The 18,274-nt window shown below is 38.3% G+C and overlaps 1 protein-coding gene across 4 annotated transcripts in view; it reads right to left on the bottom strand.

The window, feature by feature from the left end:
• The window catches only part of sox6 (SRY-box transcription factor 6), a 203,061-nt gene that overhangs the window by 26,825 nt on the left and 157,962 nt on the right, over nucleotides 1-18,274 (bottom strand). For all 4 annotated transcript variants that reach the window (XM_088334368.1, XM_088334367.1, XM_088334369.1 and 1 more), the window contains 2 exons: nucleotides 14,661-14,838; nucleotides 12,623-12,810 (listed from right to left, as the gene is read on the bottom strand). In XM_088334368.1, the coding sequence (XP_088190494.1) occupies nucleotides 12,623-12,810; nucleotides 14,661-14,838 (366 nt within the window). The remainder of the gene's footprint in view (nucleotides 1-12,622; nucleotides 12,811-14,660; nucleotides 14,839-18,274) is intronic.

Below are 18,274 nucleotides of genomic sequence, written 5' to 3'. Positions count from 1 at the left end.
CTTCCGGCTCTTGGCTTACAAGTGTTTTTAAATGATGACATATGAACACTTTGTCAGGAAAAGATGAAGTACGCCTCCGTGTTTACGACACATGCGTGCAGAAACGTATTCATCAATTGGCTTTATTATTACTCTTAATGAAAGAAGCGTGCATCTTGCTGACAAAGTGACTGATGTTTGATTAGCTGGGCGGGCAATGGGCTGCTTCAAATGCGACTTGGACATTCGGCTTTAGCGGGAGCTGTCTCCGTAATAAAGTCGTCATTATGGTGTTCGGCCACAAACTTCCCATCATTCAAATCCTTTTATAAACTCATGATCGTTAAGCATGCCGTTTGGTCGAGGAGCTTGTGTAGTTACTAAGTTTCATTTTAAGGCATATTAAAAAAAAGAAAATTAGTAAGCGTACCCCAGGAGTGGGTAAACTACGGCCCGCGGACCAGATACAGCCCGTAAAGCTTTTTAATCCAGTCCGCTAAAAGAAAATGGTAATATATAATATACTGTGTGTGGTACCTCTTACAAGCCTAATTCGTTCCAGTATTGTGCTCATAGCTTGAATTGCTCATGTAACGAGCACATTTTAACAAAATGAACTAATCAAAAACTAATTGGCCCCCACCCGTCTTCCCAAAAGCATACACGTGAATCTTAAATAGCTATAAAACTCATCTTCGGGATCACTAAAACCAGATTTAAATAGTAATAAAATGATGTAAAAATAAGATAAATGAGATGATATTACAGTGGAGTTGCAAAGAGGAGTCATGGAGATAAATGCATGTCAACCTATACGCTTTCCCTATATTTTATACAATTTTCTTTCACATTGTGTACACCACATAGGAATTTTATACAGAAAATAGGTAAATAAAAAAGACAAACACCATCTTGCCTATTTTGGTTAGGTTATATCTGCTACTTTTCATAAATTATATGTCAATCTAATTCGTGACAGAAACACATTTTGGGGAAAAAATAAGCTTTGGTTAGGGTTTAAATAAAGAGCTTATTTCAGCCAATTTGTACATGCAAATTCAATCATCAACTAATACTTGAATTTTGGTCAATTTAATTCAGAATACAAACACTGAAATTGAACCCAACATATTGTTATTTTAACAGTATAAACTGTCAGCATGATCAACAGAATGATTGAACAATGAAAAGGGAGACTGTTTATTATTTAATGGTAAAAAAGTTTTTGTTTCTTTTTAAAAATACTGATTTGAAAAAGTGGTGCGGTTTCAACACTTTCAGTCTCCGTAGAGTGTGTTTTTCCTTGTAGTTTGTAGCAGTCAGTTTCGGTTTAACCACACAGCAAAATCTAGTGGTAAAATATTATACAGTGTCCCTTTAAGACCATTTTATTCAAGTTAAAAACAATTTACAGTAGACTAAAGTCAAGTTTGTGTATTTAATTGTCTTTTGCCCCCCCCCTTTTTTTTTGAGAATTATATCACCTTCTTCAACAATTCAACACTCTTCTCACCGTAAACCTAGAAAAAGTCTTTCCAGTATCTTTAGCTAACAAGGACTCTTATAACCAGCTGACTCCGATGATTAAATTGTACATCAGCATATGTTTTGTCCTGTACATCCGACACAAAACATGCTTTATGGTAGCCATCATTTTTATACCATACGTGAAGGTCTCGGCAGAGTAACTTCCCTACTCTTCCTATGCTCAATATGCTAATTATTATGGTGCTGCCAGTGCAATATGGAAGCACAAATTTCCATAAAATTTTATATACTACACTTATTGGTTATATGTGTTGTGATTTATGTTCCCGCACCATCGGGGGTTTTGTTTTAAACCTTAAAGAGATTCACTGAACTAATGCCTCTTTATTGCCCACGCATCAAGTGCTGTGATAAATTAATGGCACATTCATTATTTTATAGTGTCATTAAAATTTTACTGATCACTCTGATACAGAGGGGTAGCAAAGGACACTTAGTATCGAGGCAAGCGGACTATCTTGCCAAGAAGAGGGCGTGGCGGGATTTTTGAGCTAAAAATAACAATAAAAGGTGGAATGCAACATAATGACCTATAAGAGGTTAAGTTGAAGAGCGAGGGAACAAAAAAGAAAAGTAATACTGATAATAAAAACAAGCACATCACCAGCTTGTCCTTGAAATGACTCCGGCATGTCCAAAATAACACAATAACCTCCACATGCTTGTTTTTAAAACAGTTGTCGGTCGCAGAGCGTGCAGCAGAGAGAAAACGTGCGTCACGGAGGAAGCGAGATGAGGCGGAATCAAAGTTGTCGGGCCCGAGGAAGCCAAAAAGGAGCGCTTGTCAGTGCAGCAAAGGGAGCTTTCATCTGGCAGACCGCACAACATGTGCTGCTCTGCCCACAGGGTGTATTCTGGGCAGAGGCGGGTGGCGAACGGCCCTGTGCATTGTGCGTACTCCTGCCCTATATTTAAGCAAGGCCTTGCCAACGCCGACACTCCTTCAGACTCTTTGTAAATAACTGCAGGCGATTGGAAAAGCCATATGGTTCTGGATTGTTAAAATGCGGATGAAAAGCAAACAAACTAGCTCGATTGGGATGCCGGACAGTTTTCCACTGTTTCAAGAGAAGTGCTTGGCAAACTCCTAAAGGTGTTCTCAAAGAATTTTTTTTTTTAAATTAGGCACATAATATGTAGTGTTTATCCTCACATATATGTGGCCAGCAGGCCAAAGTTTGCACACCTCTGTAAAATCGGATGATTAAAGTCAGCCAAGTTTCTTGAATGTGTTGCGCAAGCCTTAGAAATATCAGTAAAATTAGACAGTTGGGTTCTCCCTAACTATGAAAATATAATTTCACCAGTGGAGGGGTGGGGGGATGCAAGGCCTTCTCTGCTGGCTTAAAAATATCGGAATCATCCATCCATTATCTGCACAGCTTATCCTCAGTAGGGTCGCAGCCTATCCTAGCTGGCCCAGTGGGCACGGGACAACCTGAACTGTTACCAGCCAATCGCAGGGAACACATGGACAACTCACTCGCTCATTCACACCTGGGGACAATTTGGACTGGCTAATTTACCTGACATGCATGTTTATGGAATGTGGGAGGAAACTGGAGTGCCCAGAGTAAAACCCACGCAAACACGGAGAGAACATGCAAACTCCTGGTTGCTGGATTTGAACCTATGCCCTCAGAATGTGCTAAGCACCCAGCTTCCCTGCTGCTGTATCTAATTTATTGATTGTTGATTATATTTTGTCCATCAATACTTGTAACTTAGACTAATAATTCCAAATTGTCTGCCAGATGCCTTTCATTGCCTCTCCTATGGTTGCTCTGACTTTAGATGTGTGCTTTCTTATTCAAGCAATTTACCAATCACATTTGAACTATTAATGTTGCTAGGCTCAGGAATTTATCTGGAGGCCTTTACAAAAAATCCTCAAGGCTGTGTCTTGCATTATCAATCTTCGAGAAAGCTGTTGGTTTATCCAATCAGATTTCAATTTGGCATCTGAGAGCTATCTAGAGTGCCTTGAAACACGTCACCGGTTCCATAAAATATGATTGGCTAGGGGGCAGTAACCTACCAAAGCAATCGTGCCAACAGCCTTTATACTTTAAGAGACTGAGCCGTACAAGGAAATATATTGTGTTGATTTCATAGCAAAAGGTTGAACAAGGCTGAAACGAGCCAGCTGTGCGCAAGCGGGAAAAGGTTTTGTCCGCCAGTTTCAGCGTAGGGGTGCAATCTTAAGCCTGAGCTTATCTCGATCCAAATTTCTTGCCGAGTCCGTATGTTACGATCATTGTTCTTCTTAGTCTCTATACAGTCTTGTTTAACTTATATTCCGTTATAAAAGACAGTCTTACGGGTCCGCGCGTCCATGTGACCCTTTGCCCCCACTGCCCCTCGACGTCTGTGTTACAGGCTACAAGATCGGATTGCACTCTGTGGCGGTGGCATCGGGCAGGGAGTCAACCAAAATCACCTCTTCACTTAAGTCCTCACAAATAAAATAGTAAATTTCACTTGTAAGAGACGCTCCATTGGGAACGACACATCACAAATTAAGACTGGAGCTAAAGGTCAAGGTGTAAAATTGACAGCCCGCCACTGCATTTTATTTAATGTCTGCCTTTGTGGAAAAATAATAGCATTTTAACAAATGCAACCACCACCAGCTGCAGATTCCGAAACACCCACTTGACTTTAATACCACTTCGAAGTGTCTCTGCTAGTTGGACACACCTGCTGAGGTTCGCTGAAGGCTCGCCGACCACAAAAGTAGTCAAAAGATCGCATTTCAGCCGTCAGTGTGGTCCAAAGACGTCTCGCTGATGACGTCTCAGCGACCGTCCACCGGAGACAAAAAGCTGCTCGCCACTCATCTGGTTTGTATTTTTACTCGAAACAGTTGCCATGTTATTTATAATCCTGCAGTCGTTTGAGTGAGTTTTGGGCTGTTGCAACGTTAAGCACATGCAGCCGTGCGGTGAAGCCGCAGTTCCTTTAATGCCGAGCGTCGCGCTCTTTTGCAAGCCGCAACTTTGCCTTTGTTGGGGCTAATGCAGCCAATGGCAGAATCAACAGTAGCCGCCGCAAAAGCTTGCCACGTGTTTCTGTGCTAGTCATCGAATGAAGAATATTGTGTCATCACTGCGAAGGCATCACATCATTTGTTGAAAATAAAAGGGCAAGTCGGCTTTTGATTAAATTAGGGGCTTTAAATAGTGGGGAGAAAGGGGAAAAAAACACTTCCGGGCTTGCTGCCAGTTTGCTTTTTATTGTTTGTTTTTAATAAAATATTGTGCCATTATTCAAGATGACTTACTATGTTATTTATCATTAGAAGCCAAATTATAAGTTTCTTAACAACTGCCTTAAAAAGTGGAAACCGTTAAGCGGCTCTTGATGCAAATGCAATTATTGTGAAGTGGTATTTTTATTGTTGAGAGAGCATTATGAAAAACACGACAATATATTTTTCAGGGAATTAAATATAATTTAGATTGGTTAAAGCTTTTAGGAGTAAATGACAATTGCCTTTCCATTATACAGTATACTGCAAAGTCTTGTTAGAAAAATGCACTAGAATTGATATTTTATTTTGGTAATTTTAATATTTCTTTTTCCCCGGCGAAGATTACAAGGTATATTACATTTAAACTAATGTTAAGGCTAACGTAGGCTCAGAAAAAAAACCTTAGAAAATGATGGAAACATTTCATTTTATTGAACATAACGAACCACTAAAATAGATTAATTTAAAAGTGGTTAAGTTAAAAGATTATTCTCTTTTTATTTTTGGACACCTGCAAAATAAATTGACATACAATACACAAAAAAATACTTATGACCACATTTTTTGTCAAATGTCTTTTATGGAAAGAACAATTTAATTTTCTTTGTTGTGCTAAAGAAGCCTGCTAGCAATTTGAGGAAACATAACAACAATTACCCAAATAAACGAGGCATGACCCTCATGATTTGTTGGTACCAGATGACAAGAAGCTAAATGCATGCCTACTGGCACAATAAAATGTTTTTTTTGTATTCTTCTGAGAGACAATTGGTCAAAGCCTTCATGTAAGCAATTGTCACAATGGCACCCGCTGGCCGTAGTGGGAGCGGGCGCTAATCTCATTTGGATGGGCGAAGCTTCGTATGCCGAGGATTTACACCGCCGCTAAAATGCTTCGCTTTGCAATTTCCAAGACAGCGGTCGAAAAGAAGCAGAAAATTGCTTCCAGGGCGGCCCACCAGACAAGATTAAATTCAAAGTCTTTGTGAGGGCTTTCCCTCAATGGGGCCCTGGCATCAAGGGCCCTCACCCACCCGCACTCGCAACCGTTATAAGCAAAGTGTTAGGTGCATCTGAATATTTACGGCTTGTGATTTAGATAGGAGAAATGGACAATTGTAGTCATCAATACTGCAGAGAAGAGGTGCTTCGGGGCGAAAAGGCCACTTCGATAGGTTAAGACTGCCCCTTTCACCTTTTGATTCCAGCCCAGAAAAACATGTCAGCAAATGAATACGTTTTATCGCCCAGGAACTCCTGGGTCAACACAAAAAGGCACACGCTGGCACTTGTGATGTTGGTTTGGTAATAATGAATAATGTTGAGAAATTACTTAAAATGAAAATAAATAATTTTCACTTTTGAATAGGAAGTCATCCAAAATTGACACCTCACTGAGTGAAGTTTTATTAACAATACTGGTAGTATTGTAGTACTGGTACTACAGCAAAAAAAAACAAAAAAAACTAATCTTAACGCATTGGCAGAATATTTTGCTCATAAGAAAAATGTTTCCGATATAATCGTACTTTTAACCGGGTGGAAACGTGTTGGCCAGGGGAGGGATGGGTGCCAACAGTCTGTACTTGCCCAAGACACACCACAGGAAACGGTGCCCCAACGGCTAATGGTTAAGGTGGTTAAGTTAACCAACCAACCAAATTGTAAAATAAGCAAAATCATCCTAAGGGCAATTAGCATATACAACAGAAGTGGAAAAAAATGTATTTTGAAAGAAAAGCGTGTATTATTTAGCCCCTGGAAGTGGTAAAGAAATAAACCATTTAAATAAACAGTATTGGTTTTAGTAATAAGCAAAGTACATACACTGTATTGTGTAGTGCAACCAAAAATGAGTGGAAGAATACAAACGACGGACACTCGAAGCGACTAACACGCACAATATTTGTTCTCATTTTTTGTCATGCTTTAAGAAGGTTTTGGGATTTTACGGGTTCCCGTACCAGCAAAATGGCGGTGAATCATGCCAGGTCCCTCTAGATGAGCCTTATGTTGCGTAAAAAAAAAAATACAAATTTCTTCACCTGAAAGTATTTTAAATAAGGCATATTTGTATGATGTTCATGTATTTGAGCTTATAATTCAAACAAATACTTTTTTTTCCCAACGAATGGTTCTTTACCAATAGAAGGCACTTATTAAAATCAAATAAAATAAGCAAAATTGTCACATAGAGAAGGTAGTACTGTAATGTGTTTTCTTTATTTTGAGATATAAGTTGTAAAAATATATTTTGATAAAAAAATAATTAAAGGTGTTTTCCGAAATGTTCTACTTGCTGATGCCATCTTCGGGCTTAAATCATCATTGCAGCCATCTGGATGAGTGGTGCATGGAAGTACAGGCATTTCTAAGACGTATTCAAATAAATTCTTCATTTTTTCATCTTTTGGGGGTTTTGGGTTGCCGTTTGGACTACATTTGGACCAGTCATTTTCTCATTTTCACTATTTTAATGCTACACTAACAGAAAATCGCAAGCATGAGCATGAAATTGCTCACCCCTACCGCGTTTCCACTTCCAAATGTGTTATAAGTCTGGAACAGCTCCAATTAACGTAAGATACGAAAAGCAGATAGACACGCTTGGAAACATTTATAAAGGCTCTTTGTACTAAGTTTAGCATTATTGACACATCCAGTACTTAACATAGAAACTATTATACCTTCAAATTTTTAATTAGACCTCAAACAACTCAACCCACTTTTAAAAACAAAATACATAATGCCTACCATATAGTAGCACATCCCCCAACAAAATACACAGCAACTTGTATTAAGCTACCTGACTACTTCAGCAACAATGTAGCGCTCTACAGTTTTCAATTATTTCCCCCAAAATTTTTCTACGCTTTGCTTCTGGATGTCTTGAACTTTTGTGTTTGTCCATGTTCTTTGGTTTCATGTCTTTGCTAATGTAAAGAACCATGAATGTTTTTTTTGTGTGAAACGAGCCATAGAAATGAAGCCACATTATTTAGATATAGTATTGTTTTTGCAACAACAACAAAAACAAAATCACTAGTGATATTATTTTGCGGAATATCCCTTTAGAATTAGGAAAGGCAAAAGAAAGTGACCAAGGCAGTTATATTTACTGTACTGACATCACAATGGTAAAACAGGGCAGGCATGTCTCCGTAAGGGTAAAACTACACATGCTTGTTTTGTCATTCACCCATGACGTGCAAAAAACGATATGTCTGTTTATAGCTGCGCCGCATAATAGAGAGAAACAATTCAAATGGTTGGGTTGAGATCCGTTGTGTTTGACTGCAGGCATAGTGCGGCTCTTTAGAGGTAAAAGCCTCCTCTGGGTGAGGAAGACGGAGTAAATAATGGAACAAAGTAATTGCCCTCAGCAGACAATAATACCTTTGGATTAATATTTCAAAAAGATAAATTGCGAAAGCCTTGTAAAAGGTTTTATTGTACTGAGGGGATATAGTAAAAACAGACAAATAAAAAGACAAGCCTCCCGTGGAGTATGAATATTTTACACGACTTGGGGTTGAGAGCGAGCAATCCAGAAAGATCTGCTAAATCTGTAGCCAGCGTCGACGACTTGCGGAGATAAAGCTTAGGGAGGAAGACATTGTACCGATCGGGCACACTTGTTATGATAAGATGAATTGATCCATCTGTAAGCAGCACTTAGCCCACCCTTCAGCTGCGTCGTTACAGTGGGATAAATCAATATTTAATATCCTACTCTAACAGCTGCACTGGATGATCTTAACCTTTTCTTAATCCCATTTATGTTCCCGTCCCACAATCTTCTTGTTAACTCTCTGTCATCATCATCCTGTTTTTGTTGTTCAGATTATAGCGTTGACCGTCAATAAGTGACTGCCTTGAAATACATTAGAGCATGTTTCTCAACTGGTGGGTCGAGACTCAAAAGGGGGCTGCGGACCCTTATCAGTGGGTCGCAGGTCAAGCTAAGATAAAACTGAGGGTCAGTGACGCTCCTTAACAGTAGATGGTGAAAATTTCTTGCAAATGCGAGTTGACACCAGCAATTTCACACCACAGAAAAAGACCAATATAGTTTGTTTAGCCATGTTAAGCATGGCTAAACACAGATAAAGTGAAGAATGTATGAGATAAATCAGGGTCAGGTCGGGCCTAAAATGTAAATCATTACGTTTGGGTTGGGCCGTGCTTCTTTCTCGCTGACTTTTATTTTATTATTTACCCGTCATTGTTCTTTTTTGCCCCTCTTGTTTGCTCCCTCACTTTAAGTACTGCGCTAGATTCCTAAGGACATATTGCTTCTGTGGTTTATAGTCCAACTTTTGACCCATGAAAATAAAAAACGGCCTTAAATATCTTTCAATGATGGGAAATTTGTCATTTAGTGTAGCCTCTGCAGACACGGAAATATAAAAGATGTAAATGTTAATACAGTCTTGTTTAACTTAGATTTCGTTACATAATGCAATCATTTGTTACCATACATCACCGCCCCTCACAACTAAAATATAAACCTTCGTGTTTGCTTCGGGCTTGGTTCTGCAAATCAAAGTGATTGGTCAGGCTTGAGATGGGTTTGGGCTTAAATACCTGGGTCAGACTGGGCTGGGATTTTTACGCCCAATCTTACTTTTGATTTGTTAACCCAAACAGACAGAACTGAAAAAAAACAAAAAAAAACAAAAAAAAAACAACTAAAAAGCAAGACATGAGTAAAAGAAAGCAAGACACAACATGAAAAAAAACTCATTCAAACAACAAAACACAGCTCATGACTGTGTCTCCAATACAAACATGAACAAAAGACCTGAACAGAGCCCATTATCTTTACAGGAAGTCAAGCGAGGCCCTTCTTTGAAACGTAAATATTGTGCAACTTTACTAAATCAGCGTTCTCCAAAGTAGCAAAAGGTTGACATTGACAGCCTCAATCTGTAAGTGTCAAAGCTTTCAATTGGGCCGCTATCTATAAAAACATGAGGTTACATCATTTGCTTAATTTGTTGGGACCCTAACACAAAGCAGTCTGGTGTTTGGCGGCATTGGGAGACGTAAAAGGGACATAATAAAATAAATCAAAATTTACTCACTTAAGTGTTTGTTTTGTCTTTGAAAGGACAGCGGAACACTGTTTCCAAGATATTTCTTTGAAACCACACATTATTTACCAATTTCTTTCTAAGGCAAAGGTGCCGATGCATGCTTTTATCGTCTCTCATTTACAGTAGATGATTATAATTCCCTGCTCACCGGATTCTCCAAAAACAATTTAGCAATTATCCGATTCGAAATTGAACTTTTTATGAAGCACGTTTATGAAATGAAATGAAATGATCTGCATTTATAAAGCGCTTTTCAAGTCAATTACTTCCCAAAGCGCTTTACATTTCCCAATAGCGGCCGTGATCTGTGCAGCCATGTAAGGCGCTAACATGCTTATTGGGGGTATTGGGGGTTCAGTGTCTTACCCAAGGACACTTCGACAAGTAACACAGACAAGCCGGGATTCGAACTGGGATCCCTTAATCCTAAAACGATCGCTCTACCTCCTGAGCTACTGCTGCCCCATGCTATTCGGTGTCTGAAAAGGGCTTTACAAATTAATTTTGAATGCATTTGAATGTTGAGTCAAGTGCAAACTACGACCAGCCACATACAGCTCACCAGGCTTTTTAATCTGGCCCACCAAATGTTAAAGATAATATGTATAAAATGCTATAAAAAAGTACTAGTAATAAAAATGAGTTAACTTGGTGCCACGTAATGTTCATGCCAATATGGTTTTGATGATATGCATTGTACATTTAATACGTGTATATTTTGCAATAAAAGATAGATTTAGATTTATGCCAGACATTGCCTGATAAATGCAATTTAAATTAAATGCATTGGGTCCAAACAAGAAACGTCAGTTGTTAAAGCCGTTTGGTTCCAAACTGTTGAGAACTGTTAAGTACTTTTGTTACAAACTTTGCAGTTGACCACTGAATGTACTTTACAAAATGCACACCATATAGTGTATGTTTTACTTACTGTTCTACTGCAACTAATGTGACACTTCTTAGTTTACAAGGATAACTATGTCTACTTAATGTATTATGTTTTGCCTGTCCCTATAAATGGATAGAGGGTTTTTTTGTGGATTTATGTCTATACTCACAGCGTACAGTGCCTAATTGCTTTTATTGTTACCAGAATTATTATTATGTATCTTTCATTGTCCCCATTTATCTTGTGTTTATTATCACATTTTTAACTTAATCTTAAATTTAAGAAAAACAAAAAAATAATTATAAGATTATTTGACAAATCATTTCAATAGTTGGTAGTTGTGACCCTAATCTGTGCAGTACTTGCACTGAGTTTGACTCAATTTTGGCTAAAGTTGCCCACCTTTTAGCAGAAGCATACTTCCCTCCTACCTGAACTGACAGTGATCCTCTCTAAACACCCAAAAAATATATTCATTAGCTGTTTTTTTTTTACATACGCATTGACCTAGTTGAGGCTGTTGGTTAAAAGTGTTAGTCAGTAAAATATTAATGAGCATCGCTCCCAGTTCCTGCCTGCTCCTCACAGCCAACTGGCACCGTGGCATCAAGCTAAAGAGAGCAGGACAGAACCCTCCACCCGCCGCCCCTCTCTCTCCTTGATTGACTCATCGATTGAAGATATTTTTAAAGGGAATCCCAGGGAGTGTGCGCTCCTGGTACAAAGCAGACCCTGCCTGTGTCGGGGGACGCGCAGGGCTGCATGCTTAAAGTGGGCAACGACTTCATAGTGGTCTTAGGCCACACTGGGCACTGGCATGGCATGTCACGGCCTACACACCCACATCGTCAAAGACTCTCATCTTCGCACGCCATTAAATATCATCAAGTCCTTCACCTTGGACATGGATGAAAGTAGCATTTATTCTGAAGCTCTCTCTCGTATTGAAAGTACTACAGCATCTCAGTTGATTTCCAAAACAACTTTCATACTCAAGAAAAAGCATCATTAAGGTACAAGTGTCCTGAATAAGGCAATAACTAAGCAAAGCCTTGAGTTGAGATTTGAGTAAGAATCCTTCTGTTATCCTTGAAACTCAAAACTTCTGGATCAATTCTTCTTCTATTCAAGTGGATGGACCCTTTTGTCATTACACTGAACATTGCTTTGTCACCTGAATAGATTCCAAAGGAGCAGTTTGGTTGTTAAAAGTTAAAGATGATATTCTGTTTTTAAAATTGGATACCTGCAAAGGAGATTGGTTTGAATGCCAGCTTGTTATCTTGACTGTTATAGCTGAATGTTGTTTTTGCTTTAATACCTCACTGATTTTCATTATTTTTATTATTTTGCTTGTATCACAGCACTTTTGACACAAAAATTATTAACAAGTACAATGGCCCTGTCTCGCCTGCTAGCATAAACAGATCGTGTAACAACAACTGGGATAATTAATTGTTTTCAATGACGCGTCAAATCTAATTAAATGTCAGTCTGGCTTGTCTTTGGCGCAAACACATTGCGCTGGGGTCTACTTCAGAGTTTGTATGGTGCAGGTTGAGGGGCAGACACGGCACAAATAGTGCAGGAAGTTCAGATGGTTACACAGTTTTTGATTCAAACAGAATAGGTTGGCACACTGGAATTTTTTGGGGTTGGCTCCTAATTGGAAACACAGTAAGACCTAAGATTGTGAGTTTAATTTGTCCCCCTGACCAAGCTCCTAAATCAATTTACAAATAATCACATTGCCATTAAATTCACAAAACCGTCTTGGATCCCAGCCACATTCCTTTTAGCTCAATTAACGTGCCGATGTTTCGAGCAACGAGTTATGCAGAATTGTGCTCTTACTTTGTCGACCCTGCAGTTGTTGAGACCGACTGAGGTGAGAGCGGAAAGCTTTGCCTCCATGCCTTGCTGGTGGTGTTGAAACTGCTCTCTCTGGATCTGCTCCCTCATTTTGCGAGCTTCCTGGATGGCCTTCATCACAGTGTCCTGGTCACCAAACAGCGCTGTGGAGTTGAGGCTTGACAGGATGTCTAGATATACAAAGAAAATCGGAAGAGTTCAAAAACAAGTGGCGATTTCTTCGACTTTAAAAACATGCTTCATTTTCTTTGTGAAGAGCAAACGTCATCATCTTATGCTCTGAAAGTGTAGTCTTGCAGTAATTTAGCTGCATCGTTACATAATCCAACAATGTGATTTATGTCAAATTTTTGGGACTTTATTTCAAAATTCCCAGACAACAGTATGAGGGCACTTCACTTAATACACGTGTAGGTGTTAATGGCTAACCCAGAAGTCATTTATACTATCAAGAAAGAGGAACAAAATTAAAATATAGGGAGATGCAGTGTGCTTGAAGGCTAAATCCAAGAAGATCTAAAGCCCTGGCACTCCACAGACAACTTATTTTCCAGTGCAACATTTTGGCTTTGTGCATTTTCTTCTCCAAAGTGAATTATATTCTGTAATGCACAGAGGAGCCAAATATTGTTTTTTCCCCCAAGTAAAATCTATAAGTGCCATTTCCAAGTTAAAATGTTTCTTACACATTATTATCACTTAAAATATAACTGCAAACAACAAATTAGCAATAATCAAAAGCTTTATTGTACACATTTGGGATGATTATAACTTAAAAATGTACAACAATGATGAAAAAATCTATATTAATCCTAATTAGTGAAGATTTAACTTTTTGTGGCTATCTGGAGTAACATTTTTTTTTTTGCATTTCGGCGCTCAAGAAATTGTCACACTTTTTCTGTTACAAACTCGTTATTTTTTCCTACGCTGACAAGAGGCCAACATCAATTTTTTTAGAGAAGGAAGAAATTATAAAATGTTTGGGGACCCCTTGTCTAAACCATGCAGTTTTGAACTTGGAGGTGGTGTGAATGGCAATCTTGATTTAGATGCCTAAACTGAATATATGTGTTCAAAATTATTCTTTCTCTGTGCTGCATTATTATTTGCAGACTATTAAACCCATGAATGAAAAGTAGAGTAAATCTGAAAACTCCAAAATAATAAAAAAAAAAATGTGTTTCAATATTAAAAATGCATTCATTAAAGCAAAATAAACACGTGCTGGCCTCAATCTACAGCAGACTGCTGCATGTATCAATAAGCAATATTTGTGTGCATATGAAGGCGTGCTGCTGTTGGCAGCCTTATTTACATATTCAAAGAAGTTTGTACCTAATTTATTAAAATATGGTATTCCTAAAAAAAATACAATTACGTAATTGTGGAGATAATAAAGAATATACTGGTAAAAAAACTAACAATATAACAATTACTGTGCCTTTAATCAGTGCTTCAATGACTCTTTTAAAATATTACAATATTTTCGTATTTCACAACTATTTCCTTCTTCCATGTTCGGTTTTGTAACTGTTTTCCACTTATCCTTTCCCTTATCACTAACTTTCTTGGGACCCATTTTTATGGGCAGAAAAAGGAAATAAAACCAACAAAATCACAATAAAATGAGATGTGGTCCATCTCAAACACAATTGAGATGATACCGATTGACTGAAAAGGAGGAGATCAAGCAGAGCATTATTTTGCCAGGGCAAAGGCCTGCAACCCACTGAAAACTGGTCTAAAACCCACTTTTGGGTGCCAAGCCACCAGTCGAGAAAGACTACAATTTCAAATAGATTGAAGCTCTTAATTATATTTACTTATTACTTTTTTATAAGGGTTGGTAGTACCAGGCCTTCCAGTATGTTCATTGTGATACAGATTTCCAGTGTCAAGTAAATGAACAGGTATTTGGAGCCGGAAATGAAGACCATAAAAATGCTCTAACCTAAATTGGAATGTCCATTGGCATGCTAGTTGTTTGCTTCAAATTCCCAAATAGGGGAGAACTTACCTAACGAGGAGCCTCTTCCCAGTCCTCCGAGAGGGCTCGGGATCCCGCCCTTGTTCCCGAAACTGTTTGGGATGCCTTTGCACCCTGGGTACATGTTTTGCGTCGGAGAAGTTGGGGACTTGACCATGTCTGTCGTCTTGGGCCGCGCCGAAAGGTTGAGTGGCTGCGTTCCTTCCTCCTACAATAGCGGAGATACAAATTAGCATGAGAGGACATACGTGAACCAATTTGGCGTTTTCTTCTTGTTCTCAGTATTGTACAGTAATTCGGTTCATCCTTTTCCTGTCCTCATCATCCTCGCTTTCGCACAGTCTCGCCACTGTGATCTTCCTCACAGTTCCTCCGAGCCTTTGTTCACTCTAATTAAAGTCGATTCTGTCTGTCCGTACATCTTCATCTGTTCTCCCTTCTCTCTAGCTGTGCACTCTGGTTGCGAGAATAAATAATGACCGGCTAACGTCGCTGCCAGTGATCAAAGACAGCTGTTCCACTCATCATGTCGACTCGCATTATCTGCTTAATTGGCTGCTTTTCTCATTTCGGGAAATGCTTTTTAATGTATACCTTTACATGTTCAACCCAAAGATGTAGGATGTGATTTGATAAAAGTCTAAATCAGTAAGCCCCGAACTACCCGCCTTCACATTTGGTACGCCTCCCTGAATGATACCAGAAAGCATTATGACACGCTTTTTTTTTTTTTTTACGTAAAAATAAACTCAAAGTCTGTTTGCACGTTTATAGTTGTAACGGCACCTTTTGAGTGCGCCGAACTCTTACCCCTGCACTACCAGTGATATAGTAGATAGGCATTGGGTTTTATCTCATTATCACACTGTCTTTAGCCACAGTACCAGAAATTAATTTTGTTGTGCATATTACATGTTACAATAACAATAAATTATATTCTATTCTTTTATTCTAAGCTCAGGCAGCATCTTTCCCAGGGCCATCACCACTATAAATGAGCACACAAAACTGTGAAAACTTTTTTTTACGACTTATTTTGGGTTTTCCTTTTTTTGTTGCTGCTAAATGTTATTGAAAAAAACTGTGAAAATACATACCTTCTGACTTATTTGGGTGTTTTTATTGCGGCTAAATGTTTTTGCAGTTATTGTCATTGCAATATTGTCACAGTGCACTGTTCTTTTTCATTCACAAGCTAATAATATTATTATTACTATGGCCACTCTCTAAGCACTGGGTTGTGAATATTTTGTCTGCCTTTTGTCCTAATATATAATGTGTGCAAAATGATTCTTTGTTTGTACTGCATTATCATTTTGCAGAATACCTTCCCTATGAATAAAAAGTAAAGTTGTTAAAAATCTTAAAAAATCAAAAATAATTCCAAGAAATTGTTTCAAAATAAAAATTGATTCATACAATAGTACAATATAAGAGCAAAACAAACATGTGCTGGCCTCCATCTACGGTAGCTTCCACATGTATCAATAAGCAATATTTTTGTGCATATGAAGGCGTGCTGCTGTTGGCAGCCTTATTTAAAGCCCAAGTGGCTCCTTGTCCAAACATATGGCTCAAACCTAGGCTGCCCCAAGGCCTTGTTATTCCTGTGCCAATAACAGTTTGTCATGCATTGAAGCTGAAAGCACACAAACTAAAGGCAATGTTTATCCACTGCGGCTACAGATGGAGCATAGCCACTATACATGTGATAACCATTTTTACTATTATTTATAATTGTGTATTTGATCTGCAATTCTTTTGTTTTATATCATCCTCTGATGAGTTTGGAACATGTCTGACGTCATGTTTAAGACGCCACACGCGCGATCTGAAATCAGTTACTGTGAGCCAAGCATCCGGCACCAGATACGATTTATGGCCTTTCTCCATTGTAATATTATTCACTCAAGCCGCTACTTGTGTTTTTGATTAGCACAGGGAGTGGGGATGATGCACTGAATGTGGCCTTCTCTCTCCACGGAGGTCTGATAGAGCCCAAACGGCACCAAGCGGGTGAAAAAAATGGGCATCAGTTGTGATTTTCTTTTTTTTTTACTTCATTATCCTATTGTGGAATGTAAGTTACACTTTTTTTTAACCTATTTAAGAAGGGTGCACGGTGAAGCATTCCTTGTAATAAGAATAGGAAATTGTCCATGTAATCGGTCTTTAAGTCTCTTTTTTTTAATAGTTTAACCGGGGGTGCGACTTATACTTTGGTGACACTTATATGTGAAATCATTGACCTATTATTATATCATTGAGTTTTTAATTTGTATTACCGGTATCATTTCACATGATATCTTCACACTAAACCGCAAGAGGGCGCTCTAGGCCTGTGTTGATGATTTCAACGTTGACCGCGACATAATGGGGGAAGGAAGGCTTCGTGTGTACATACCGAGTTGGGGGAGTTGTTTACCATTAAAAGTGACACCGAGCATAGTTTGATAAGCCTGTTATTATGCTAGAATTATATGAATAATTCTTAATATGTTACATCGTTACTGACATTACCACACATGTCAATCATGTAACATTCGTATACCGTACACTTATTCAGCAGTTATTTTCAATTTCCCTTTTATTTTAAATTGCCTTTTCAGATGACGATGTATGTGTTTGGCATTGGCTTTTATCAAATCAATTGTGACTTACACTCTCGGTGCGACTCATATGTATTTTCCTTCTTAAAAATGTATTTTCTTTTTTAAAAATTGGAATCTTCGTTTCAGATCTCTTAACTCATGAAAAGCATAAGAATAGCCATGTTATGGTGACGTAGTCCTTGTAGAATTTCTTCAATTTTTTAAGAGTCATTTTGTGGGACAGCGATATATACATGAAATATGAAATTAACATGAGAGAACTCTTGCGAAATGCTAAAGAGCAGAACCAGGGGAAGCTAATTGTTTTGTCAATAGGTATGTTTTTGGACAACAGAGATGTCGAATACTACTTAAAAGTCTGGAAAACAGATAATTGCCACGAAATTACTAACATGAACGCAGTTCAACCTTGTCAACAAATTAAACAAAATACAGTACACCCAAACTCTTTTGCAATATCTTTTCATCTTTTTACGGAAAAACTGTAGGCACATATCATTTTGAACCACAATTGAACCTCTGACGCCAAAAACTAACGTCAAATCTTGCATGGCTGTGGAGGGGACCAAGACTCCAGGTGGGCCATTCGTTAATACAGAGACCACATTATAATCCACTATATTAAATGACAAAACTTCACACAGAGAAATAAAATAAGTATAAACAATATCCAAATATACAAATAATATGACATAGATAGTGGCCCATTGACATACGCGATCAACTTATTTCCGGATGGAGCTTGTATCTAGAATTTGTCATATCTGGAAATAATTCTCCCCACAAGAAATAACTGAAACTCAATTAATGTGTTCCTGGCTTTCCAAAATCAACCAAGTTAACCCTAAACAGCTATGGTCCACATCTTAAACTATGTTTATGCCACAAATATAAACTACCACATGTTTTTGGAATTATGTTTCCACATACCAAAGAGTTAGCAATTTTGAATTAAGTGTTGACAATAAAGTATAATTTCTAAGAAAAGCCCTGTTTTTTGTGGGAGGATCCACATCAACTGTAAGACTTTAG

The sequence above is a fragment of the Urocampus carinirostris genome, chromosome 4, assembly GCF_059441175.1.
Source record: "Urocampus carinirostris isolate Australia breed hairy pipefish chromosome 4, RoL_Ucar_1.0, whole genome shotgun sequence".
NCBI classification, from domain to species: Eukaryota; Metazoa; Chordata; class Actinopteri; order Syngnathiformes; family Syngnathidae; genus Urocampus; species Urocampus carinirostris.
This window is presented reverse-complemented; position numbering and strand designations above follow the sequence as displayed.